The following is a 25,885-nucleotide window of genomic DNA, read 5'->3' as shown; positions in this document are numbered from 1 at the left end:
CCCCCCCCCCCCCCCCCCCCCCCCCCCCCCCCCCCCCCCCCCCCCCCCCGCCAGGGTCTGCTCCTACCCAGCGTCTGGGGCAGCAAGGCTGCGCATCCTGATTCTGGCTGAGGAACCCGGCTCTGTGCAGAGTTCAGCTGAGGACAAAGGATGCACCGCTGCCCCCTCAGCCCCAGCTCCGGCCATCCCCAGAGCCTCCTGGCCTGGCCCCATCCAGGTCCTCACCTCCGAAGAACAACTGCCCCCAGATGTCAACCCACCCCTCCTCGCCTCAACTGATGTGCCAAAAAAAGTCAGAAGCAATGGCATCAATATGAATAATGTATTCTGTTTGTTATCTATTGTTATCAGTAAGACATGAGATACTGAAGAGGCTCCCAAGGACACTGGGGGACATCTCTGAGGGTCTGGGCGGGTGGTGTAGAAACAGGGTGAGGACCAAGATGTCCACTCGAGATGTCTGCTTCATGTGGCAGCCGGCCCTGAGTCCCCAGCCAGCCCTCACCTGGCCGGGGCTCCTGAGCGTCTCCTCACGGGAATCTACACCCAGCTGATCCCCCAAGATACCGGTTGAGGGCATCATCCTAGTTGAGAGATTGTGTTCTTCCAGACAGACCCCATGCTACGCCACCGGCAGAGGGGCAGAGGGGCAGAGGGGCAGAGGGGCGTCCAGAGAGCAGACAGCTGGAGGGGAGGGAAGGAGAAGAGGGGGTCTCGGGATCCGCCCCTCAGCCGGGAACAGGAGATGACCTCCCCGCCGCCAGGGGGCAGGGCTCCCCAGCCCTGGGCGCTCTCCTTCCCGCGCACCCCCCCCCCCAATGCCCCTTCCCAGCCCACTCCTTTTAACTACTAGGTTGAACCATAAGAAATTGCCAACCAGGGGCGCCTGGGTGGCTCAGTGGGCTGAGTATCCGACTCTTGGTCTCAGCTCAAGTCAGGATCTCAGGGTCCTGAGACTGAGCTGCGTTGGGCTCCCAGCTCAGTGGGGAGTCCGCTTGAGAGTCCCCCTCTGCCCCTCCCCCCCACTCTTTCTCTCTAAAAAAAATTGCCTATCAAAAGAAAAAAAAACAGGTCCCATGTCAACAATATCAAATGGTTCAATCAAATATTTAATAGCAATAAAAATAAGATCAGTCTGCGCGGACTACAAAGCACATGGAAGCCACTGCACGTGGTCGCGGGGCCGTGCGGGGGCAGTTAGCGCTGCAGGGGGCGCTCTCAAGGTCACAGCTGACCTTCTCGTCCTCACAGCCAAGGCCGTTCCTCAGCCTCGACCCCAGCCGCCTGCAGCCCTTCGCGACCCCCTCTCACGGCCCTGTCTCCCTTCCTCTGGGGCTCCAGCCCTCCCTCCTCACCTCTGCTCTCGGTCTGGAGCATTCCAGCATCTGCGTGCTCAGATTCCTGTCCTCTGGCCTCCAGAGGGAGTCTCCTCTGGGGGTCCCCCCTTCACAGGGTCGCCCCTGGCTTCCCTCCAGCCCCGCGTCCGGGTGGGTGCTGGGCCTCATCGGTTCTGCCTTTGTGGGCGTCTCTCAGTCTCCCTCAAGGCTGCCTTAGTCCAGCCTCGGATTCTCCTTCACCTCCGTGACGCGCTGCGGTGACCTGGTCTCCCTGCCCACCCCCCCCCCCCCCCCCCCCGCCGCTCCCCTGCCTCCCCTGCGCCCTCAGCTGCCCCGGGGCCTTCTACAACCGCTGCGTCCCACCGCTCAGCCTGAAATCCCTGAGGGGGTTCCACAGCTTTGCTAACTTTCCGACAACCTTCAAGCCCCCCTTTCCGCCCCCATTCTACCCTGATGGTCACGGCCGCAGCTTCTGGCGCTTGTCCCTGAGCTCCCCCTTCTGGGGGTAGAGCGCCACCATTCACCCTTGACCGTGGCCGGCATCCCGGCCGCTGGTGCCCACGGGGGGCTCCGGTTGTTCCTCTGCCACATCCTCAGTGAAGCACCTCCGGCCCGACCGCCCGCGAGCGCCTGGAAGGCGGGACCGCCTTAGTTCTCTGTCAAGCTGCCCGCCCCGCACTTCACCTCACGGACTGGCAGAGAGGAAGGACCCAGAGCGGAGATGACAGAGACCAGGGTCTGACTCGGGGCTGGGGCTGTCACCCACGCAGCCTGCGGGCCATCGCGCTCCCCGTCCCTCGCCCCTAACACGTCGTTCATCGCCTCTTCTCACTGAGCCTCAGAATGTTTCTCAACATGGTGACAACAGAGAGCCATTTTCAACCAAACGGAGTTAGCCTAACCGATGAAGCCTGTTTGTTATCGTGGCATGTCTGGGTCACGGCCAAAGTCCCTCTCTGTTCTTCTTCCGCACTAGGGCCATCCTGGTCTGTGTCGCTCACCAGCTGTGGGAGCTTCAGTCAATCTCTTAACCTCGTAGGGCTCAGCTTCCTCACCGAAGGAGGCAATAAACCCTTCCATTGTATGGTCGGGATTACATGAGATAAAGCGGGTGAAATCTCTAAGGGCCTTATGCAAATAGAAGATATTACTACTATCCTACTTTGCAGGTGAAGGGAAGTATCTCCTGAATTAGACAAAGCAGGGCTCAGTGAGGCAAACTATCTTAGGACGTTTAACGGCTAAGCCTGAACCTCTGTCTCTCAGCCCCGTGGCCCTTCACTCTCCATGTGCCGGTGAGCTTGATGACAGGCAAGCTCAGCCCTGCCCTTCATTCTCCTCTTCCAGGCTGACAGTGACTTGTGGGGTACGACTGACTATAGCCCCAGAATCAGAAGATGCTTCCAACCCACTCTTCTTCGTCCCCCTTCTTTGTCATTCCCAAGATGAGGCTCCCTCCAAAACCCTTCCAACCTGCCAGGAGGGAGGAAGGTGTGCAGGGAAGGATGCTGAAGAGCCACGTTCCTCAGTGACTCCCTCCTTGTCCCCAGCCTTGGTGGCTCCAGGCAACTGGCAAGCTTCTCGAAGCCCAGGATGGCCAGGCCCCAGGAGATAAGGGTTTGGGTGCGGAGGCCAGCGGGCCACTGAGCTGTCACCAGATCCACAGCAGTCTGAGAAACTAGTCAGGGGCCAAGCTGGTGGGACCTGCTCCTTAGGGTCCCGGGGACCAGTGGGGCTCCCAACCTGAAAGATGACGGGTGTCGGGGGGAGCTGACTAGACCCCATCCGAGGGCCCCACTTTCTAGTCTGGGGTCTTAGAAGTTGTGCCGGCTGTGGTGAGGAGGGAGGCTGGGCCCTGGGTGGTGGAGGGTCCGAGAGGGAAGGGGGCGGGGAGGCAGAAGGGAAACTCCCCCGAGTGGAGGCACGCTCAGGAGCAGCTCCTATAAGGGTCATGGTATCTGCCCCACTCCTTCCAGGAAGGACCATGCCCACCTTCCCAAACAGGAGACTTTTTTCTGAATTGATTCTTGACCTGTATTCTGTTCATCTTTGTGTCCTCCACAGTGCCTAGAATAGAGTTTGGCTAAGTATTTCTTTCTTTCCTTCTTTCTTTCTTTTTTTTTTTTTTTAAGATTTTATTTATTTATTTGACAGAGAGAGACACAGCGAGAGAGGGAACACAAGCAGGGGGAGTGAGAGAGGGAGAAGCAGGCTCTCCGCCGAGCAGGGAGCCCTATGTGGGTCTCGATCCCAGGACGCCGGGATCATGACCTGAGCCAAAGGCAGACACCCAACAACTAAGCCACCCAGGCACCCCTTGGCTAAGTACTTCTTAAAAGAACCCATAGGATTGCTATTCCACGTGACCTTTTCCTCCCTGAGGTCCCTTCCCTGTGTGTGACATGCTTCATCCCTGGAAGTCCTTCCTCCGAGCTTCCCATCAAAGTTTTGACTTTGTAACAACTGGGGGCACTGACCCTGTCTCCCCATCAGCCTTTACTCTAGGTGAAGAGCTGCCTTTTCCGTAGCTTCCCTCAGCTCTCCTCCATCACACTCCCTAGATGCTCTCTAGTGAGGGACCAGATGGGGAAACTGAGGCCAACAGTGGGGACACAACGCTCAGCAGGAGAGCGCCCATGCCAGAAATCCAGAATCTCCTGTGGGAGGTAGATCCTTCTTCCACAGTTCCCGGTCAAACAACTCTGGACTTGAGCTTCTCCCTGGACCGACAAAGTCCCCCTGGTGAGCCCAGCGCTTCTTGTGCCCATGTGACCAAGGACAAGAGGGCTGAGCTTGGGAGAATGGGAGGACAAGCCGGAAAGGGAGGATGTGGGGGAGTGGAAGCAGATGACCCACCTCTGAAGTCCCAGAATTACAGCTGGGAGAGTCTGGGATAACCCGTCCCTGCTGACCTCCCCAGCATCAGCGTCCTCTGGCCTGTCTCCGCCCTCACAGTGTCCTCTGTCCAGTCACATCAAGCTCCTCTCAGGTCTTGGACAGGCCATGCCTCCTCTCACCAACAGCTCTTGGCAAACAATGCGGCCTCCTCCGGGAAGCTCTGTCCCCCTCCCCTCTACCCTTCTCCCAGGCCTCAGCTCACACGCCACTTTGTCCCGGAAGCCTCTGCAGATGTGCCCCCTCAACCCCGTATGGGTTGCCCCCTCCTTGCAATGAGCCAGGCCTTGCCCGCAGCACATCATCCTGTCCTCCCAAGAGGTTGGTAATGTCACTGCCCGCGAATGGTTTGCAGACCAGACTCAGAAGGTTAGCCGACTGGCTCAGGAGGACCACTAAGGCTGAACCCCGGTCTGTTTTCGGTGAAGTACATGCTTTCCATCTTGCCTCCGTAGGGTCACAGAGTGCGCATGTGGGGAGGCCCTTGGGTCATCGCAATCGATTCCCTGGTTTCACCAAAGAGGAAGCCATGGCCTGGGAAAGGCCAGTAACTGGCCAGTAGCACATGTGAGTTTTGATCAGAATCAGAGCAAGAACCCTGACTTCTTCCTCGTCCCAACTTCCCCTCCTACAAGATCTTTTCTTGACCCTGGGGTCCTGAAGGGCCAGCTGGCGTGGAGCCAACCTTGGAACATCACCCACTGAGCTCTTCCCTGTCCAGTCACGGCCATAGCCCCTCCCATCCTCAGGTCTCCAGAATCCCCTCGGCCTCGCAGCTGCTGGCCCGGAATTAGGCCAACAAGGAGAGCTAGAAGAAACTGCGAAGTGCGGGCCCATAGGGAGGGGACGGATTCAGTGGTGCTCTCTGCTGGGGCCTGAGAAATATTCCAGAAAGCTGGAAATCCCACGGCCCCCAGGAGCTCTGAGTGTCATGGGAACTACCTCCCAGGCCACCCAGCCTCTGTTCAACGAGAGACCAAAGGTGGACCCCTCCCTCTCCTCAGGGAGAGTGAGCACTCCACTTCTTTCATCCTTCCCCTTGGCCTGGTCATACCTTATACCCAGGAAATGCTTCCTGTTACATCTAAATGTACTTACTGCTGTCTAAGCAATCTATTCTTATCTTTACCCTTGGTGGAGACGGAGACCTAGGGTACCCTGTTCTTATGATGCAGATTTAGGGAACTGAGCCACCTTTCCAGACAGGTCTCAATCTCCTTTCGTCCTCATGGCTCCTGGTTCCATGTACAGAGAGCCACCCCTGACCTCACACAGGGGAGTCTAAGGGGGCCCACCATCACCTGGGAGGGAGTCTCCCTGTCCACCCCCCATCATTCCACTTATTCCTATCCACCTCCCCCATTTGAAGACAAGAATGGGGCAGGGGTGGCATGAATACACAACCTAGACACGTGCAGGTTCTAGATGTATTTAGAACTAGACTCAGAAGTGGCTGCCCCCCATCCTCCCTCTTGCAATGGCTGACAGCCTAAGTGTAGTGGGGCGGGGCGGGGGGGGGGGGCTGATGTGGTGCTTCCGGCAGCCCTCGCTCTCCAACAGGGGACATGTGAAGGGACATCTGGAGGCCGAAGCACACACCAGAGCATAAGTGCTGGGGGGGGGGGGGGGGGGCCGCGGGGGGGAGGGGGGGGGGGGGGGGGGGGGGGTGCTCCTGCATGAAGAAGACGGATGCATGAGGTGGCTTAAGCAGAATCTGGCTGCCAGAGGGGCAGCATTCGAGGGAGTGGGGGGGTTGAGGAGAAGGGTCCTGTGCAATTCTGACGGAAGGGAAACATCGTGGCGATCAATGTTCAAGGACCCTTGCAGAAGAGCCAACCAGTATCAGCGCCACCGTCCATCTAAGGGACTAGCTGCTGCCGTGACCCTGTCCACCGCCCCAGGTCTTGGGGTCCTGGTGGGCCCTCCATCTCTTCCCTTCTTGGACTGCCTGCTCCAGGCTTCCAAAAGATGCCTAGGACCAGAACAGCAGGGCGGCCTGGACATCCCTGCAGATCCTTCCTCAGACAGAGGGTATCAGCAGGCAAGGTCAGAGCCAGGCATCACCAAAGGCTTGGAATCAACAGGGATCTCAAACTCCAAAGCCTAGCTACGGAGGTCCCGGGGTTTCTCTCTCTAGCCATGCAGAATCTGTGGCAGGAGTGGGGCCAGCGTGAGGGCAGGGAATGAAAGGAGGTAGGCTCACCCTGCCTGGAAACAGTGGAAGGGTCAAGGTGACTTTCGGAGGTTCTTTCTAGACCCAGAGTCCCTTGGAAGGTCCCTGGGCCGGCTGTCCTGCCTACTCCCTGCCCTACCACTCCCCCAGCTCCTTCCCAGGGAGGGTGGGTACCAGACGGCTCTGTTAAAACTCCACGTGGGGGCGGGTCACCTAGTGAAGCCGAGAGACAGATGGTAACCCCCCCACCCACCCCAGGAGAAAACATACACCTAGAGGCCACACACCTCCCTTCCAGTCCTAGTCTTTTGTCACCTCTCAGGGCCTTTCTGTAAAACAGGCCGTGACATGGGGCACCTGGGTGGCTCAGACGGTTAAGCGTCTGCCTTCGGCTCAGGTCATGATCCCAGGGTCCTGGGATCAAGCCCCACATCGGGCTCCTGGCTCAGCAGGGAGGCTGCTTCTCCCTCTGCCTCTCTCCCTGCTCATGTTCTCTCTCTGTGTGTCTCAAATGAATAAATAAAATCTTTAAAAAAAAAATTTCTTTAAAAAAAAAACCAAAACAGGCCGTGACAGGCTATGACACAGGGTGCACTGGGCAGATGCAAAGGACAAGGGGCAGCCACACTGGGCCTGTGCCGGGCCGGCTGGCTTCCATCATCCTGCAGAGCACCCCGTCCCCCCGCGTGCCTGGCTCAGCTGTGGGCCGGGGTGCTGGCCACTGAAACCCCGAGGTGGGGTGAGGCGGGAGCGGTGCTCAAGCGCTCAGCGGCGGCCGTGCCCATGGTTAACGTGTAAGCGGTCCGGTCTGGGGCAGCGGGACATTACCCGCCCCAGGGCTACATTCTTGAGGTCACAACAAGTGCAAACTTGTTATAACCTGTGTTGGAGCAGCAGGGGGCAGCGAGGGCAAGGGGGGTGGAGGCTTGGAGCCGCCAGCGGCCAGCCGAGGGGTGCCCAGGGGAGGCGCGGGGTGGGGCCCGGCGCGGCCGTGCAGGTGCATATGCTCGCGGAGGGCGGGAGGACTGCGGGTCCGGGCCGCGGCCTGGCCTGCCGTGCCTGAGCACATCCGCCGCAGCGTGCGTGTGGGGTCCGTGTGGGTGGTTGCACAGGTGAGCGCGTGCCTGCATATATGAGCCCGTGGAGGAGGAGCAGAAGCGGCAGCCACGGGCCCAGGCCGGGCATGTGGAACGGAGGAGTGGGCGCTGTGAGCGCCCCTTCCCCTTCGCTGGCCTCGCGGAACCTGCATTCCAGCTCCATCCACAGACGGCACCCCCATCCCCACCCCCTGTGAGCTGGGGCCTCTCCCCACCAGTGCCCATCTCCCCAGCCTGCCCCGGGAGTGGGGGGGGTCACCTCCTGGCCCCGGGCCCACTCCCCCACACTCTCTTGGCCCTCCGGACACTGGGGCGGGTCGGGGTGGGGGCGGGGGGAGGCTTTGAAAGCAGGTGACTGTTTGGGGGAACTCAGGGACAGAGCCCCCATTGTGCCCGCCCCAGAGCCGCCTCAATGGAGCTCTCTGGCACAAAGGGGCTTTGACAATGGGCAGGCCATTAGTATGCAGAGCCAGCCCCTCAGCCCTCTCCCTGTCCCACAGCCCAGAGGAGGGAGCCGGGGCTGCCGGCCCTGCGGCCCTGCCTGTGGAGGCAGGGGGGTGGGGCAGGGCTGAGACTGGAGAGATCTTAGCCCATAGGGGCTCCCCTAGGGAGACAGCAGAGGGAGACTAGCCTAGGGCCCCCAGACCAGCCCCTGGCCACAAAGACCCTGGCAAGTGGAAAAAGCCACAGGGACTGGTAACGATGGGGGAAGGCAGGCTGTGGGGACCAGGCCGGGGCCTGGAAAGAAGCAGGTGGACAGTCTGAGCCCACCCACTTTTTGCCTCAGCTTAACCATCCATTGCAGGGAATTGTGTGGGCAGGGGAGGAGAACGGAACAACGGACAGCTAGGTCTCAAACCTAAGCCCGCCAGGTCTCTTGGGGGCTGCAGGTGGGATCTGAACCACCACGGGATGCAAAATTAGAGTGTGCTCAGGGTCTGGGGCATCCGGGGTATCTGGGCTTCTGACGAAGGTGGTGCCCGCAGCCCGGCTCACGGGCCTATGGCTGAAGGGCCAAAGAGCCAGGACTAGCTCGCCTGCAGGGTGTGGGGAAGAGGCTTCTCTCCTCCTGCCCAGTGGACCCCAGCACCCCCCACCACCCACCACTCGCTGGGCGCCAGGTACTGCCCCAGGGCACCGCGGCTCAGCAGGCAGGGTGGGGTGGCCAGGGCAGGGGCTGAGGAGGCCGGGACCCGGGAAGGGGCTGCGGGCAGCGAGCAGGGAAGAGGCGCCCCGTGAGAAGCAGTGTTGCCCAATCAAGACTTTCTCTGCCCCGTGCCAGAAACCCCCAGCGAGGGCTGAGGCCACTTTACAGAACTGCCCCCCACGAGGCAGGACAGAGGGATCTTCTGGGCTTAGGCACCTCTTCTCGGGCTCCCTTCCTCCACTTCTCAGTTGTTTGATGGCAGGAGGTCCTCCCTGCAATCTGCCCTCAAGGCTTCCTGCTGTACCGGCCTGGGCCCTGGATGGCTCGCTTGCTTCCTTCTCCCTGTCAGGACTTTGGTTCTGCACCCCACCCCCGCTCCCAAAAGAGTCCGGTCGGGGGGGACGTAGGGCTAGCAGTTAGAGCTCCTGGGTTCAGGGCCAGCAATCCTATTAACCTTCCCAGGACCCGGCACAGGTCCCTTTCCCACCCTGGGCTGGGAGCCCCCCTCAGCTACGCGAGAAGGGCCGCCTGCGCCGCTTCACACCTTCGGGGCCCCGGGGATTCAGGGGCAAGGCTGTGGGAGTGAGTAAGAGCTCACGTTATGTAGCCCCGCTCTAAGCCCTTTTCTAGAATTATGTCAGGTAATTTTCAACAACTCTAAAAAAAGTAGGCACTTTCTTAAAGCCCCATTTTATAGATGAGAAAACAGAGATGTGGATGATTTGCCCAAGGTCACATAGCTAGGGAGCATAGAACTGGGCCCCACAGGCTAAACCACCCCATCCTGCCCCCCGCACCCCCCCACCCCCTGAGTGAGCACGCTTAGCGGAGCCTGGGCAGCCGACGGAGATCAGCCAGGACACTCTGCTTGCCCGGGGGTTTTTTGAAACTGTTTTCTCAAGTTCCTCTAGACTAGCCATTCTCAAAGTGCGGTCCAGGGACCCGGGGGTTCCTGAGACTCTCTCAGAGGCTCTGTGAGGTCAAAATTGCCTTCATAACAATGCTAAATGTTATTTGCTTCCTTCGCTCTCATTGTCTCATGAGTGTCCAGTGGAGTTTTCCAGAAGCTAGGTGACACATGATATGGCAACAAATTGAATGCAGAGGCAGATACGAGGCATCATCTGTCTGCCGTGCAGACACACGTTCAAAAGATCTGTCAAAACGTGAGACACCGCCACTCTTCTCACAAAACTTTTTGTTTCTTTGTTTTTCTATTTTTCATTAAAAAGACATCATTTATGTGGACATGCGATGGGTTTGGGGTTGCTTTTAAAGGAACTAATAAATATTTTAAGCCTCCTCAGTCTTCATTTCTAACACACCAATAGATGTACCCCAAGAAACCAAAGCTCTCTGAAGCCTGCAGTAATTTTTAAGAGTGAAAAGGGGTCCTGAGATGAAGAGGCTTGGGAAGCGGTGCCCTGGACGCCATCAGACACACTCTCTCTCCTCTTGCCAGTTGTCTGTGCCCTTGTTCATCAGAGGGCCAACCGGGGAGGGTTAGACGTGGGAAGAAGGTATGTGCCTGGGTCTCCCGTTTGGGACGAGGGTGGAGGATGGAGCTCAGGGACAGTCCCAGGGAGAATGCAACGCTAAGAGGTCAGGCCTGTGCCCCCCTCCAGGAGGTGTCCCCACAGGTCTGCCAGCCTACAAGCCCCTGCCCAGAGGTGTGCTCAAGACAACAGGGTGCACCAGGCTGGGCTCTGACCTTCGCCCTTTCTCCACCCTGGAGGCCGGCCAACAAGCCCGGCATCAGGCGGGGGCAGACCTCCCTGGTGAGAAGAGAAAGTCTCAGTGGATCCCCACATGCGTTTTTGTGTTTGGGCCAAATGTGCTTAAAGGACTGGAAATGGGGGTTCTGGGGTCTGCTGCTTAAAATCTTAGGGTTAAGCCGTCTCCACAGGATGGGCCCGTTGGCAGAGGGGGGCTTTTCTTGAAGTTCCCTAGAGAGTTGAATAATAGGGTCTTACATACATACATCCCACTCCCAGACACTCATAAACCTCTAACGTCAGGGTCCTCCCCCCAGAATTAGCATCCAGGAAGGTTTCCTACCTAGAGTCAAGCTGGTCGGAGGGCACTCTGTTCCTAGGAGCTGAGGGGTCCAGGGAGGGAAGAGATGCCTTTGCTTCAGGGGGTTGGAAATGTGCAGGGGTGCCGGGGCACAGCCCCATCCCAGAGGAGCCCCCGTGTAATGAAGGAGACAGGACGTCCCCTCCCAACATTACCATTGCGTTGAGCATCTGGGCAAAGTAACAGACACAGGGACAAAGGACAAGCAGAATGCTGAGGAACAAGGGGTACAAGATGACAGGGCAGCTGGGGAAATGGGGACGGGGATGTGTGGGAGGGGTGGACCCTGGAATGGGAAGGCCCCTGTGAGGGCCCAGAGGGAAAGAAGAGGTGTAGCTCAGGGACTGCCAGTGGACTCACCCGCCCCCCAGAACAAGGTCTGAAGAGGGCAGTCCCAAAAGGTAGGTTGCTGGAGGGGGGGTGAGGAAAGGCTTCTATAAAGTATCTTGAAGACCGTGATTGGGAGTTTCCATGAACAGGGATGTCTGGGTAGGAAAGGGACAAGATGGAATGGGTGCTTCGTGGTGATAGTTCTAGTGGAGGGAACAGTAAAGGGAGGGAGCCAAGGAGAGAGAGGGGCTGGAGTCAGGGAGGCCATTAGGGAGGCTGCTGTGGGCACCCAGGCTGCCTGGGGGACAGAGGAAGGGGCGGGCACATAAGCCTGAGAGGAAGGGAACGTGGGTGCAAGAGGGACAGGCAGGGTCACGTGGGATGGGGGAGATGTGGGGTGGGGGCAGAGAAGCTGTGTTCGGGCTGGAAGGGAGAAGTTGCTCCCGACGGGCACACAGACTGTTTTAGGGAAGCGCAACAGCTCAGTTCACACTTCTTGGACCTCAGTTAAAGACGGAACACATCCGCCCAGTGCAAACAGGGAAAGGAACCACGGGTGAGGAGACCCAGCCCACACGATGGCCCATCTGTGGGAATGAAGACAGGAATCCTCCCGCCTTCCCAAACTCTGGAAGGGTGGAGGTACCGAAGCCCGGACTTGATGGTCGGACCGCAGAAGAACCAGGGAGTGGGCAAGGCCCAGGAGCCAGGAAGGGTGGAGGTACCGAAGCCCGGACTTGATGGCCGGACCGCAGAAGAACCAGGGGGTGGGCAAGGCCCGGGAGCCAGGAGAGCCCACAGAGTCGGCTCAGAGAGGGGGGCCCCACAGCAGCAAGCGCGCTTTTTAGGTGCCAAGCATCCCAGGCCCTTCACGAAGTCTGACTCTTTTAATCCCCAACTATGATCGGCCCCATGGTAAGGACGAGGAGCCTGGGGGAGGGGGGGGAGCTGCAAAGTGGCGGAGGCAGGACTGAAGGCCAGCAAGTCTGACTGCAAGGCGGTGCTCTTCATGGCTCCACCGCGGCCTCCCAGGCAGGGCCCGAGCAGGAAGGAGCCCGGGGACAGTGTGTCCGAGTGGCCGGCCTTCCAGGAGCCCCCCCGCCCCCAACAGCTGCCGGGTCATCCCTGTGCCGATTGCTGATCGGAGCTTCCCAGCTCCCCTCAGAAGCCTTAATGATGGGCTTGGGGGCTTAGGGGTTTGGTTTTTTTGCTCCAGAGGTGGTCTCCTGTTCTTTCCCAATCTCCATTTCAGATTTCTTTCCTTTAGCGGGATGTGCTTCCTGAAGTCTAACCTAAGTCCTTCCAGCTGCAGCGCCACCCCTGTCCCGGGCCTTCTGCCCCTGGAAGCAGAACAGAATGGCCTTACGCTTTGACATGAGGTCTTGAGAGGCCAGAAATGCTCCTGCCCCGCTCTCAGCCCCTGCTTCTCCCGGCCACACCGGTCGGTTCCTACTTCTCCTCACATTCCAGAGCCAGCCCCTCCTTTCTCCCCACCGCCTCAAATCCAGAAGCTGGCAGACACCCACGGGAGAGTTTTTCCCACAATCCCTTTCTCTTTGCCCTTTCAAGGTTCTGGTGGGGGAGGAGGTGAAGAGGGGCTGCACTGTGGTCACACACGGCAGCAACACGCATGTGAAACCGGGATGAAGGAAGAAAAGCACTGAACTCAGCCTGTGGGAGAGACGGGGGGACGGGGCAAACTCACACACGAAGCTCAGAGTCCAGGAGCCGCCCCCCCCCCCCGACTACCCTTCACTGGGCACTAAACACTTGGAGTCCAAATCTGCCTGCTCTCCATCCTTCTGCGGTTCCATCTCAGTGGCCTCTCTGCCCCTTCCAGGGCCTCACCACGACCCCGGACAGCTTGGCCTCAGCCTGGACAGTGGCACTGACCAGTCAGGCAAGAGAAGAATCTAGGCCGGAAAGGGGAGGGAGAGTGGAAGTTTTTTCCTTCCGTCCTACATAACCCTTGGCAGGAAAGTTGGGGGCGCCATTGCCCAATGCCTCTTTCTCTCCCCACCAACGCCAGGGGGCTCAGCTTATCTTCCACGTCGTGTGCAGAAACCAAGCATCCTGCCAGGAGGCCCAAGAGGCCTTTTCTCCTCTGAGGAAGTGGGTCTTTCTGTATGACTCACCCCAGGGCCCTAAACCTCTCATCCCACCAGTCCCAGGATGACCCCAGAGGACGCCGTCTGAGCCCACCCAGATCCCAGTGTCCCAGCCTCTTCAGTCCCTAGGGAGGACAAGGGAAGGAGGCCCCTGGGTCTTCTGCCAGGCCCTTCCCTTCTAGCCCCAGCCAGAGAAGCGGGAGCTATAAACGAGCTCGTGAGTGGAGGTGCAGGGAGGGGCAACACGCACCATTCCGTGGGGCACAGGGAAGAGGTGGGGGATGCCAGCGGGCAGCCAACTAACCCTCCCATGCAGACATGAGTGACCGTAGCCCAGATGTTGGGAAGATAGGGTTTTTTTTCTTCGCGGGGTAGGGGGCAGCAGTGGGATTCTGCATTAGAACCACAGAAGGAACGGGCCCATAACCCTGCCCACCCCCACCCCTCCATTCCGTGGAGTCATTGCCATTTGATACCCACTGAGACAAGTTGGCTGCTCCGGCTCCGGCTGGGGGGGGGTGGGGGTGGGGGACAGCTCAGAAAACAGCAGCTCCTTTCAGGACCCAGGCTGGCAAGGGCTTGGGGAGGCTGGACTGGCCCAGATCACCCCCCAACACCCCCTCTCTCCCTCCCTCGCCACCACCACCAAAGAACAGAGGGGCGGGGAAAAGGGAGTTGGCACTGCCCGGGCCATGCCTATTCCCCCACAGAGCAGCCCTGGCCCCTCTCCCTGGCATGATGCCGTCCCTCCCCCTCCCTCACTTCCTGCTCCCTGAGGAACTAGCTAGGAGCCAGGACACCTGCTTCCTTCTACACGGAGCCCCCCATACCCAGCCTACACCCTGAGGAGGCAGACCCTACCCCTCGGCCCAGGATGGTGCCCACCATTGTGAGAACATGTTCAGAAAGTCCTAGAGATTAGGGAGAGGTTTGGAGACGGAACCCAGTGGAACTCAGTAGCCGCCGCTGCCCCTCCTCAGGCTGATTTCTTGACCCTCCAGGCCCTGCTGAGCACCCCTAAACAAATGGCCCTCCGTCTCCTTCTTCCTCCTGCCTGGAACTCCCTAAAGCAGTCCCCGTGGGGAAAAAAGGTCAAACACCACAGCCAAGAAAGACTGGCCAAAAATTTTTTAGCTAGAATTTGTGTGGATAAGCAACATAATCAGGCTTTGAGCTTTGGCCTCCTTTTGGGTCCAGATTTGTACCCTGGCTTCTCCGCCACCCCCACTTCCCATCTGCCTCACTCTGGGGTGCTTTGGTAATAGGAATGAAATCTTAAGTGACCAGAGGCCCGACTCCCACCTTGTCCCAGTTTTGTCCTTCTACCCATTCTACCCATCCCAGGACTCAGCTCTCTGCCCCCAAATCAGGAAGCTCCAACACTCGTCTCTCTCCTAAGGCTGCTGCCCTTGGTCAGTTGCTGGCGGGAAGAAGGAGCGGGATGGGGAAGTCATCTCCACCTGGCCTTGTACTCCAGTAGGAGCTGCCCTGCTGTGCTCTTCCTAGGGATCTTCCTGACACAGCTGGGAGGACAGGGGCGAGAAGTGGGGAGGGGGAGCTCAAAGAGCCAGGCAAGTGGGAGTGGAGGGAAGGGGCGGGGTGGGCAGGGGTCCCAGGCACACCAGGCTCTCGGGGCTTCCTAATCCAAGCTGTATGTGTCTTTCTTCCCTTGTGTGAACTTGTGATCAATGGGTGTCACTATGGGAGTGTCACTGTGTGGGGAGGGGGGACGGGGCTGGCCTGGGAGTGGGAGTAACCTGATGATCCTGGGAAGAGGGGGCGCTGTCTGGGGTGCCCGTGTGGGGGATGCGGTGGTCACTGTATTCCTTGAGAGGGCTGTGATGAGATGCCAGGCCTGCCTCCAGGAAAGCCCCTTCCTCAGCTTAATGCGGGTGAGGTGACCAGCTTGGGTAAAGTTTCCTCCTCGGGGAGTCCTTCCCAGGAGGGTCCGTTTGGGGTCGCCAGAGGTGGGAGGCTGGGGAACAAGCTTGTACCAATGAGGCCAGACACGGTAAGGACCGAAGGGCTAGGGGGCCCGATATCTCTGGGAGTGAGGTGGACAGGGGCCGGCCGGGGGGGCAGCACTCCTCCATCACGGCCAGGGGGCTTACCTTGGGTCCGGGGTGGAGTGGCCCCTCGGATGCGCAGTGGGACGGCCGGCCAGACAGACCGACGGGGCGGGCACGAGCGAGGAACCGAGCTGAGCGACGGGCAGAGCCGGGACTCTTAAACCCGGAGCTGGGATCAGATAAGGGCTGGTCCGGGGGCCGGGGCCGGGGTCGGGCCGGCCGGGGGCAGAGCTGGGCCGGGCCGGGCCGCCCCCTCCCTCCGCAGCGCCGGAGCCAAACTTTGTGTGAATGGAGGGGCCCGGAGGGGGCCGGCGCGCGGGGGCGGGGGGCTGCGGCAGGGCCAATGGGGACGTGGAGCGCCAGGCCCGGGCTGCCGGGATTGGAGGGGCCGGGCCGGGCGGGCGGGGCGCAGGGGGCGAGGACGCGGAGCCCCAGACGGATGGAGGCGCAGGGCAGAGAGCCGCGCCCGAAGAGCGGGACCCAGACAGACTCCAGGAGGAAGCGGGACGCGAGACGATGGGCGAAGCGATAGGGGCTGCGCTGGCACGATGACAGGGGAGAGAGGAGGAGGCGGCGGTGGCCGTGTCAGCTTCGGGGAGCGGGCGCGGCGCGGCGGGGCGGGCCGGGTTAATGAGCTGGAAACGACCTCGGGGCGGCCGGGTGGCCCTATGCGCCGCGCGCAGGGGCGGGCCGCCTGGGCTCCGGGGCTCCGGCGCTCTGTCCCTCAGCACCACTGCCTGGCCGGTCACCGCCCCCTAAGCACTGCGTGCGGTCCCGGCGCCAAGTGCGCGGAACAGCCTCCCCCGTCTGCAGCCGGCTGGGTCCCGGTACGGGAGGGCCGATGGGGCGGGGCGCGCAGCGCAGGTGCGGAGGCGCGGAGGCCGCAGAGAGGGCGAGGTCGCTCTACTTAGGGGGTCCTGGCACGTGTGGGGCCTCTGATAAGGGCCCTGAAGAGTGCTGAGGATTCAGGTCCCGGGAGATGGTGGGGAGGGCGTTTGAGGCAGAGGGACCGGCAGTCACAATGTCCCGGGGTGGGGTGGGGAGACTCAGAAGTACAAGGCTGCGTGGGAAACAGGCCCACACTGGCCCCCTGGACTAGACAGAACTCAGGTGGTGGTTCTCAACCTTTTCATCGCCAAGGACTTCTTTCAGTATCTGAATGCGCATTTTGCGAGGTTCTCATCCACAGTCTCCCACCCTTGGCATTTATTAAGGAAAGAATTATTTCCCCATTTTTGTTCACCATCGATATTTAGATATTTAACTACTAATCAGTAACCAGTATTACCATATTGAGTAGATATATATCTTGCAAGAAAACAAAGAAACTTGACATTGTTAGTTTAGTTCTGCCTCTAAAAGCCATAGGATGGGTAAATGTACCTTGCACATAGACCCCCCTGGGGGAGGGTAGCAGGCCATGGTGGGGGGGACCACAGGCAGAGTGTTTGTGTTGGGGAAAGACCTGGAGTAAAGAGAGAACTATGCCAGTTCAGGGTCAGCTCTGAGTTCCTGGAGGCGAAGGAGGGCCACGGAGGCTCTTGAGCAGAGGACAAAGTCATAGCAGAATTTCAGGAAGATAAATCTGGAGGTGAGCCAGAGGGTTTGAATGAAGGGGAAACCAGACAGCAATCCCAGAATCTTCATCCTCCCTCACCTCATCTTATCTAATCAGTGCATCAACATTGTAAAGCCCCTCGGGCCTGCCCCCCTTCCTCTCTGCCGCATCACTGGGCTGTGGTCCAGGACACTGGGCACCTCTCACCAGGATTCCCAGCAGTTGCCTTCAAACTAGTCTTCCGACCTCCAGTTTCTTCCACTCAAATAATCCTGCAGATCATGAAGTCCTGTGTTTAGGAGTAAACACCAATAACGTACATCTCTCTGAAACACAAATCTGACCATGCCACTTCCCCATGTAAAAGCCTTCAGTGACTGCCCACTGTCTAGAAGGAAAATCCAAATTCCTCTCCATGGAACAGAAGGCCTTCCATGATCTGGTCCTGGGGCCGTTCCAGCCTCATCCTGCACCACTGGCCTGCACGCCCGAACCTACAGCTGCTTCCTCCTCCAATACGGAAGCTTCAGTCTTCTGTTCTCCTTGTGTCCTTGTTCTTCCTGTGTCTGGTGCGCAGCCTTGATCACTGACATCGCCCCGGCTACCATCTTCGAGTTACACCAAGCCTCTATCTTCAGCCTGAGGCTTTCTCTAGAGCCTCACAGTCCCAGCTGCTGGCAGGGGATTTCCACATCCGCTGGACAGGCCCCAAACTGAACTCATCATCTTCCTCCCCAAGCCTGGCAATCCTCGTGACTTCTTTATTTCTGTGTTTCTCCTGGTCAAACAGATTTAAAAACGAAGTGATCTCTCCTCTTCACCCTTCCCTCTGCTCTATCCCTTGCCATGTCAACTAAGCCACCAAATCCTGCCAGGTCTCCCTTTGCTGTATTTCTCTTGGATGTCCCTTTCTATTTCAAGGCCACTACCAGAATCAGGAAGGTCACTAACAGCCCAGGACCTGGACCCACCCTTCACCCTCTCCTCCATTCTCAAAGGAAGAGGCAGCTTGTCTTCATCATGTCGGTCCCTGTGTTCTTCTATCAAACCCCAAACAGGGTGCCCCTTGCTTACTAGGCACAGTCCAAGCTCCTTGACACTTAGGGCACTCCTCTGAGAGGACCGGGAGGAAAGAATCCAAGGGTAAGAGCAGAAGAGAAACCTTGTGGTAAGGGAGAAGTCTCTGGAGAAGTTCCTTCCAAATGGTCTTTGCCTTTCCTGTGTAGCAGAAGAGCCATTTGCTAAAAATCAGGGTGCGGGTGGGACTGGGCAATTGAAAAGAGGTTAGAATTTCTACAACAGGCGGGGTGCAAGACTGTGGAAAATACAGAAAGCTGGAATGGAACTGTAGGTTTCTAACTTAAAAAGAGTGATTTAGGGGCGCCTGGGTGGCTCAGTCGGTTAAGCGTCTGACTCTTGATTTCAGCTCAGGTCATGATCTCGGGGTGTTGGGATGGAGCCCCGTGCTCAGGGGAGTCTGCTTGGAGATGCTCTCCCTCTGCCCCTCCCCCCACACTCTCTCTTTCTCAAATAAATAATCTTTTTAAAAAAAGAGTGATTTATTTATTTATTTTAAAAGATTTTATTTATTTATTTGACAGACAGAGACACAGCAAGAGAGGGAACACAAGCAGGGGGAGTGGGAGAGGGAGAAGCAGACTCCCTGCTGAGCAGGGAGCCCGATGCGGGACTCGATGCGGGGCTCGATGCGGGGCTCGATGCGGGGCTCGATGCGGGGCTCGATCCCAGGACCCTGGGATCATGACCCGAGCCGAAGGCAGATGCTTAACAACTGAGCCACCCAGGCACCCCTAAAAAAAGAGTGATTTAAATGGAGTTTTGTTCTTATGTTCTATAACATATATACATATATCCACCATGTATATTCCTTTGTACACATTGTCAAATGACTGTTTTTAATTTTTAAACCTTTTTACAAAAAAAAAAAGTCCTAAGTACACTTGGCTGGCTCAGTTGGTAGAGCATGCGACTCTTGATCTTGGGGTCAGGTCATGAGTTCAAGCCCCACGTTGGGCATAGAGCTTATATGTATAAAAAAGAAAATTAAAAGGAAGTTCTAAAATAGTCACTAGGAGCCCAATAGGGAACCAGTGACAAAGGGCATGGGACATTAGTATTTGTGAGTGTTTATGATGCAAGATAGTTGTATTACTGAGATGGGAAAGCAAGCTCCTGAGAGGCTGAGTGGCTTGCCTGTGGAAACATAGCTAGAAGGTGTTAGTTTTGGAACTTGACTCCACATGTGTTTGACTCCAAAGCTTGTCTCGGGGTAACACTAGAGTGAATCTACGTGGGTTAAATAGAATCTTAATCGTCAACATGCGCACAGGTTAGTATGAAAAATTGGCCAGGGTTGTGAAGTCCGTGCCCACCACATAAGATCATCTCCTGGGACCCACGCCGCAGCCGTGCAGTGAGGACCCGTTCTGGACCACCTCTGAATGGTAGTTAGGAGAACCATCTCTCTTTGAAGACCTCCCTCTTCTGTCAGCTTAGCAAATTGTGTCTTTCTTATTCTCAATTGCTCCTTTTGGACCCACTCCTTCCAACTTTGGCCTCATGTCTTCTTTGACCTTGTTCTGGAAAGGGTAGAGATGACTCTATCCTGTGTTCACTACAAGATTCCGAGCAACATTTTAGCTGAGCAATTTCCATGAGTAGTGGGTACCTCATAGCGGGATGATTCAGACCACAGATGAGAGCTGCAAGAGAGGGACTGAGCTACAGTGCCCCAGTCACGAAAGGACTGTTACTTAGGTATACATACCCTCTGCCTTCAGTAAATGCAATATTCACAAACTCACCTTTACAAGACATAAGTTGGGGGATGCTCAATCACATTACTAAAGGATTCTTTCTAGAAGTTCTTTAACGAAGTGGTTCCTCTAGTATCTTTCCAACTGGGTCCAATGGATAAAAATTCCATTAATACCCAATACACTGTGGCAGCGGGAAGGCAACAGGGAATAAAGAAACAAGCAGAGACCAGGAGCTGTGATGCCTGGCTCTTCGTCCTGTCTGTTGTCTTAGGACCCATCCCTGACCTGGAAAGTGAGCACTAATTCTGGACCACCTCTAAATGCCATGACTTTTAAATCCTGGTCAACCTGCACCCAGTCCTATCAAGCAAGATAGACCTGTTTATGAGAAGACTCTGATCGGGGTGCCTGGGTGGCTCAGTTGGTTGGGCGTCTGCCTTTGGCTCAGGTCATGATCCCAGGGTCCTGGGATCAAGTCCCACAACAGTGTTCCCTGCTCTGCAGGGGGGCTGCTTCTCCCTCTTCCTCTGCCTCCCGCTCCCCCTGCTTGTGCTCTCTGTCAAATAAATAAGTAAAATCTCAAAAAAAAAAAAAAAAAAGAAGAAGAAGAAGAAGAAGGAGGAGGAGGAGGAGGAGAAGGCGGCTCTGATAAGAAGAAGAAGAAGAAGGCTCTGATCCTCCAGCTGTGCTGGAAAGAGCCAGAAGGCCAGCAAGTGCCTCAGACTCAGGTGCCCAGTGGGATCCCACCTGTCCTGGTGCTAAGCTCGGCTTCTCCCCATGTCGTTCTAACCTCCAGCTGCATCCACTGCTTCAACCATATCCTCTCTCTGCTCTGAGTTTTCTAGGGCCCCAACTCCCTTGAATTTGTGAAAATTGTTACCGTTTCTGCCAGATTGGCCTCACCTGCTCCATTAAACTCATATCCTCAACCATCTCCTGTTTTCCCATCATACTTCCTCTCCCACCTCCAAGATTTTACCCAAGAAGTCTCATGATCTTGCTCAAAGAAACCTTCCCAGATTGGTTGGTCTCGGGGCTCCCACGTACAGCAGCATAGTTTGTGGACTGCACAAAGGCACTCACTGAGGGGGCAAGTTGAGAACTGAACTGCATTCAGCTTGCCAATCCTTGCACCCTGGCTCAGAGCTGTGCCTACTAGAGGGATTCCCCTTTTTATTTCTGCCCCAAAGGAGCACTTGCTCTCCAAGCTACATGCCATAAGGAATGCACCTGCCCAGAGCCGGCTCCTTTTTCTACTTGGTAACAAGGTTCTTTATGGACCACCGACGTGGCTCCAGCCATGCCCCTCCCGCCCTCAACATTCTCAGGTTCCAAACCCAATCTCCCACCATGACCACTGTACTGATATGTTTTACTAATTCCTTGTAAAGTTGCTTTCTCTGTCACAATACCTGAAAGCTGGGATCTTGCCTATTTTTCTGTACCCTGGAACCTAAGAAAACTTTTTTTCCCCTCCCTCTCTTCAAGCTCAATGATAAACAAGGAACGGAAGTTAGAGACCGGGTGAAGTCCAGGACCTGCAGGGGTGGGTAAATCAGGGGCGGGGTGGTGGTCAGCCAGACTGAGGCAGGGGGCTGGCTGGCACCCTCTCGATGGCCCTGCCAGCCCCATCACCCCCCCTCAAGAAATGGGGCCAGCTCTATGCAAATGTGCTCTTGCCCAGGGGTCCGGTTTCGTCTCTCCGAGCTCCTGGCACAGCAGAACCAACGTGAGCAGCCGCTTGGCAGGACAGAGACGGGCAGGCTAGCAGTCCCAAGGCTCAGGTGACAGGGCCAGGCCCAGGAGACAGGGATGGTTACTGGGGCTTTAACAGCCCTCCTGATGCCAATCTCGGGCTGAAAACTTGGTATTTCCACTTGGAACAAGAAACATGGGCAAGAGGGCTGGGGACAGCAGGGCACTGTACCAGGAGTGCCCCCTGCAGGTCTCACTGGGCGGCGCCAGAACAGAAGAACGCAGCACGGGGTGGGTGGGGATCTCAGGAGTTGCCCGGGAGGAGGATGACAAGGAGGAGAAGGAAGATCTAGCTAGCATTTACCGAGTACTCGCAGTGTGCCAGGGATTGCCTCATGTAAGCCTCATGACAACCCGCAAGAGAGGGACAATACAGTTATTCTCATTTCTTGGTTGAAGAAACTGTTCAGAGAGGTTAAGCAACCTGCTCAAAGTCACCCAGCTAACAGTGGACATGATGTGGGAAACAAAGGCAGAAGAAAAATTATTAAATTTCTTTACTACCTAGAGCCCACTGACAAGTCCTCGAAACAGACACAGTGACCTTCCCCTAGGGACTCAACTGCCTCGATGTTAATACTTTGCTAAGGGCAAAAGGCGATTCTAGTCTGAGCCCCGCCCCCAATCCTGTAAGTCTACTTTAATGTATAAGAATTCCTTTGGAAACTTCCTTTATCTCTAAACCCTCCAAGATATGTGTTGGCAATCATCCCCCAAGCATACGGCCCACCGATACACATCTGAAGGGTCTCATGCCTCAGGTTTTATTAGATGGTAACAAATGACCTTTTCCCAACAATAGCTAGCCCTCTCAAGGTCCTGGAAACCTTGCTTCCAAAATTCCTTAGAGACTTACACTATCCCTAACCCCCTCCCAACTTGAAAGTATATAATGGGCCACTCCTCATGACCCCATTGCAGTCCTTTCTGCCCAGGGGTCCTGTCCCCGTGCTTTAATAAAATCACCTTTTTGCACCAAAGACGTCTCAAGAATTCTTTCTTGCCGTCGGCTTCGAACCCTAATAAGGTCTTTCCTACATCAGACAGAGTTGAGACTTGAACCCAGATCACTGCCTCCTGAGATTATATTACTCAGTACTACCTTTTCCACCTTACCAGGTCATTCCAGCAACTTCTAACCCTCCGGTGTCGATTTCTACATCTCCCTGCTCCTCTGGCTCATATCTTCTTATTCCAGCTTAAAGGAATCTGGAGAAAAACAGATCAATATCTTGGGTATAATGGCACTAATAATAACACCTGCCATTTGTATACCACTCTCTGCTTTTAATTATTTCCCTGGGGAAAATGAGCCTTGAAACATTTGTATTTCTCCAAATTTTGTTCTGATTTTTATCCATGTTCCTACACCTATTTCCATAGTTATGATCAACTTATAAGAATATTTGTACGTGCTGCTTTTTCATGCAAGAGTGTGCCTCCACGCCCATTTACATATATGAACGTAGTAACCGATTATGTTCCTATGTCACAGCTATTCCATTACTGAGGCCCGGTGGCTTTGTGAAGAGCACGCAGTGAGGCAGGGACACCCATGGGTGAGTCTGACTACGATCTCTGCCTCTGCGACATTTGGCAAATCGTCTTTCTCTGTTTTAGTTTCTCATCTATAAATGGAGAAGATCATACCCATCTCATGGGGCCCCTCCCTGGGCTGTTAGATGAGTCCTCTAGTTCATAGCTGCTGCTCGAGGAATTATCAGCGGTAACATTAGCATTATGTGTTTGCGTGTCTTTCTCCCCCACTAGACCACGAGCTCCACGTGGGCAGAGACCAAGTCATTTCTGTAACCACCCCCACCCAGCACATTGCCCGGCACTTGGGCTCCACCGAAGTTCGTTGCATGAACAGTTTTAAGCCCTAATCCAGGCTTTTCTCTCTGTAGGACGTTTGGGTTGTTTCTAGACTTTTCGCTGTTAACAAAATACACTTTAAAGCCCTTCTATTTATGTTGCCTCATTTGATCTGCACACCCCGTGAAGCCGGCTGAAAGGGGATATTTGCACGTATCCATGCCCTGTGTAAAACAGAACAACTGTGGTTCAAGGAAACGAAACAAATCCTTTGGGTCACGTTACAAATCAGTGACAAAGATTAGAACCCCTGACCCCACCTCCTTTCCTTGGGTGAATCTCTTCTCTCTCTAGCTACGTCCTTCTGGATCAGGGCGCCCTCTTCAAAAATGGGAGACATGCTGGTGTCTGCCTGAGAGCAGTACTGCACCCAGAGGCCCCTGCTGGAGGTCATGAGCTGCCAGCTCCCAGGTGGCCCTCTGAATCCCCAGGAGACCGAAGGCCTTATTCCCAAACACATCAGGGCCCGCATTTTCTCAGAGCAAGAAGCTTCTTAGGGAAGAGCGTGCTGGCTTTTCTTTTCTTTTCTTTTTATTTTTTTTTCCTGAGGGGGTAAGGAGGCGAGCTCTGAGTTGTCCAGGAGGAGGGACTTGGGCTAAAAATAGCTATGGCGTGTGGCTCAGCCTCTAGTGGTACCCAGGACTGGGGAGGGGAGGGGATGCTCTAAAGCTGTCGCCAGACTGGTTGCTGTGGAAACAAGAGAGGAGCAGGGGAGCCTGGGAAGTGCGGATGACATAGATAGCAAGTCCTGGTCAGAGCTGCCGCTACATTTAGGAGAAACGGCGGTGTCTGTGGCTCCCACCCTCCAAGGGGGCCGGGGAAGGGGTGGTGTCAGGGGCATGGACGCTACCCCCCAGGGGTCTCTGCTGCCGGCTCCTCTCCTCTCCACACGCTGTGAGTTGAGTTGCGGGGGACTTGGGTTTGGGCCCCTAAATCCAAGGCAAGTGGGGGCTTGGGAACGGCTCGTTCCTGAGGGAGTTTTCACCAGATCCCCTTCCAAAAAATAAACCCTCTTGCTGGCCAGCACTCCCTAGGGAGAGAAAGGGCGATCCAGGAAAATGTGGCACTGGGGTCTTCTGGAGAGGGGTCACAGCATGCACAAGAACGAAGAAGGAGTAGGCTGGAGGAACAGGGATCTTTGGAGGGAAGGTGCAGAAATCAAGTCTATTTCACACCTTTACTTCCCCGTTGAGAAATATGCAGCCTCCACTCAGGAAGACAGGAGAGGGGACACAATCAAAGTAAGGCTCACCTAGATCCCCGGGGCAATGGAGAGCAAGAGAGATCTGGCGGTGATCAGACCGTGGGGTTCCTTCCCGCCCCTGGGCAGAGAGATCTGTCTAAGCAGGCAGATTGGGAGTCAGATTACCTAAGACCCTGGGCAAACATCTGGAAGCCCACCTGGGGCTGACGCTAGGATAAGTGGGACCCAGGTACTCCTCTGCATGACTTGGGGTGTCTGAGCAGTCCGTGCTTAGAACTTCTAGAGGACATCCCTGGCTGCAGGGAGGGAAAGGGAAGCCCACTGTTGTGGGAGGGGAAGACCCTAATCTGCATTGGACCCTGTGTCCCCTGACTCCTCTTGGAAAATAAATGTGGGGGGCGTCCCTAAGCTCCAAGCTATCTTTTTTGGGTTTTCCTCCTGCCCTCTCCCCCAGTATATACACACACACACACACACAGAGATCCTCCCAAGGTCTGGCTGCAGAGCACCTCATTCCAGAACTTAAATTCTGGAGACCCGGGTTTGGAGTTGCATATCCAGGCGGTCTCTCCCCAGGACCTGGTCAAACATCCAGGCCATCTGTGATCCTTGTCACATTCCTCCCATCCATTCAGCCCTCCCCCACCCCAGCCAACCCAGGTTTCCCTGGAATGGGAGGACAGAACAATTCCCAGGAAGAGGGGAAGGCTGAAGAGAACCAAGTCCTTCCTCTGAACCTTTCCTTGTAGGGGTCTGGGGCCTAGGGAGGGGCTCTGGACCTCTCTCTCAGGGCACATTGTAGCTCAGGTCGCTCCTCTGGGGGAAGAATTTGAAGCAAAATCAGGTGGGCTTCCCTTGGAATGTGAGCTCTGGGGCATATGGTGGGGGGGATGCTGTGCTTAGGGTAGTCAGAGGGAAGTGGGAGGCTGCGGGCAAAGAACCGGAGGGAGTGGGGAGATAAATGTGGGTGCTTAGTGCTTCACTTGCTCTGATGGAGGAGGGCTCGTGAGGAACAGACTAGACGGGTATACAAGCCTGACTCCTGGTGAACTTTGTGCTTCCTCTACCTGGGCTGTCCGTGTTGATCTCCTACCTTGCAGCCCTCCTGCCCCCTTTCAGGCTGCTTCTACGGTGGAAAGAACCCAGGGGACAGGGGGCAGACACCCAACAGCGACTGGGGGGGTCCTAGTGCTCCGGGAGGACTTGGAGTGGGCACGTCCTAGGGTGGGAATGTTCAGCCCTTGCCCACTGGGGACGTTGCGCTGCCCTTCCGCCCCCTGCACGTCTTCTCCGTCAGCTGGCGGAGAGCGGACAGCTGTGGGAGGGGGCCGAGCGAGCGAGGGGCGCGGGGAGCAAGGAAGAGGACTGCGTGCGGGTGTCGCGGTGAAGTTCGGGGTAGGGGGGAGCGGGTCCGGGGACGGCGCAGGCCGCAGCCGGGGTGCGCGCGGGGGCCCTCGGGCGGGGTCGGGGGGGGGGGGGGG

General features: G+C 56.6%; 2 protein-coding genes across 3 annotated transcripts in view; one reads left to right on the top strand and one right to left on the bottom strand.

The window, feature by feature from the left end:
* KCNJ10 (potassium inwardly rectifying channel subfamily J member 10) overlaps window positions 1–15,499 on the bottom strand; it is a 32,393-nt gene extending 16,894 nt beyond the window's left edge. The window contains exon 1 of one of the 2 annotated variants that reach the window (XM_032397177.1): window positions 15,275–15,499. Coding sequence is in view for 1 of the 2 variants with exons in the window: in XM_032397176.1 (XP_032253067.1) it covers window positions 1,356–1,505 (150 nt within the window). In the remaining variant the exon portion in view is untranslated. Of the gene's footprint in view, window positions 1–1,355; window positions 1,537–15,274 lie in introns of those variants that run through there. The other variant, XM_032397176.1, reaches the window with a different exon arrangement.
* An 8,396-nt stretch (window positions 15,500–23,895) lies between these two features.
* Window positions 23,896–25,885, top strand: part of KCNJ9 (potassium inwardly rectifying channel subfamily J member 9) — a 10,158-nt gene continuing 8,168 nt past the window's right edge. The window contains exon 1 of the mRNA XM_032397181.1: window positions 23,896–24,094. The gene's annotated coding sequence lies outside the window, so the exon portion shown is untranslated. The remainder of the gene's footprint in view (window positions 24,095–25,885) is intronic.

The sequence above is a fragment of the Phoca vitulina genome, unplaced genomic scaffold (genome assembly GCF_004348235.1).
Source record: "Phoca vitulina isolate PV1807 unplaced genomic scaffold, GSC_HSeal_1.0 scaffold97, whole genome shotgun sequence".
NCBI classification, from domain to species: domain Eukaryota; kingdom Metazoa; phylum Chordata; class Mammalia; order Carnivora; family Phocidae; genus Phoca; species Phoca vitulina.
This window is presented reverse-complemented; position numbering and strand designations above follow the sequence as displayed.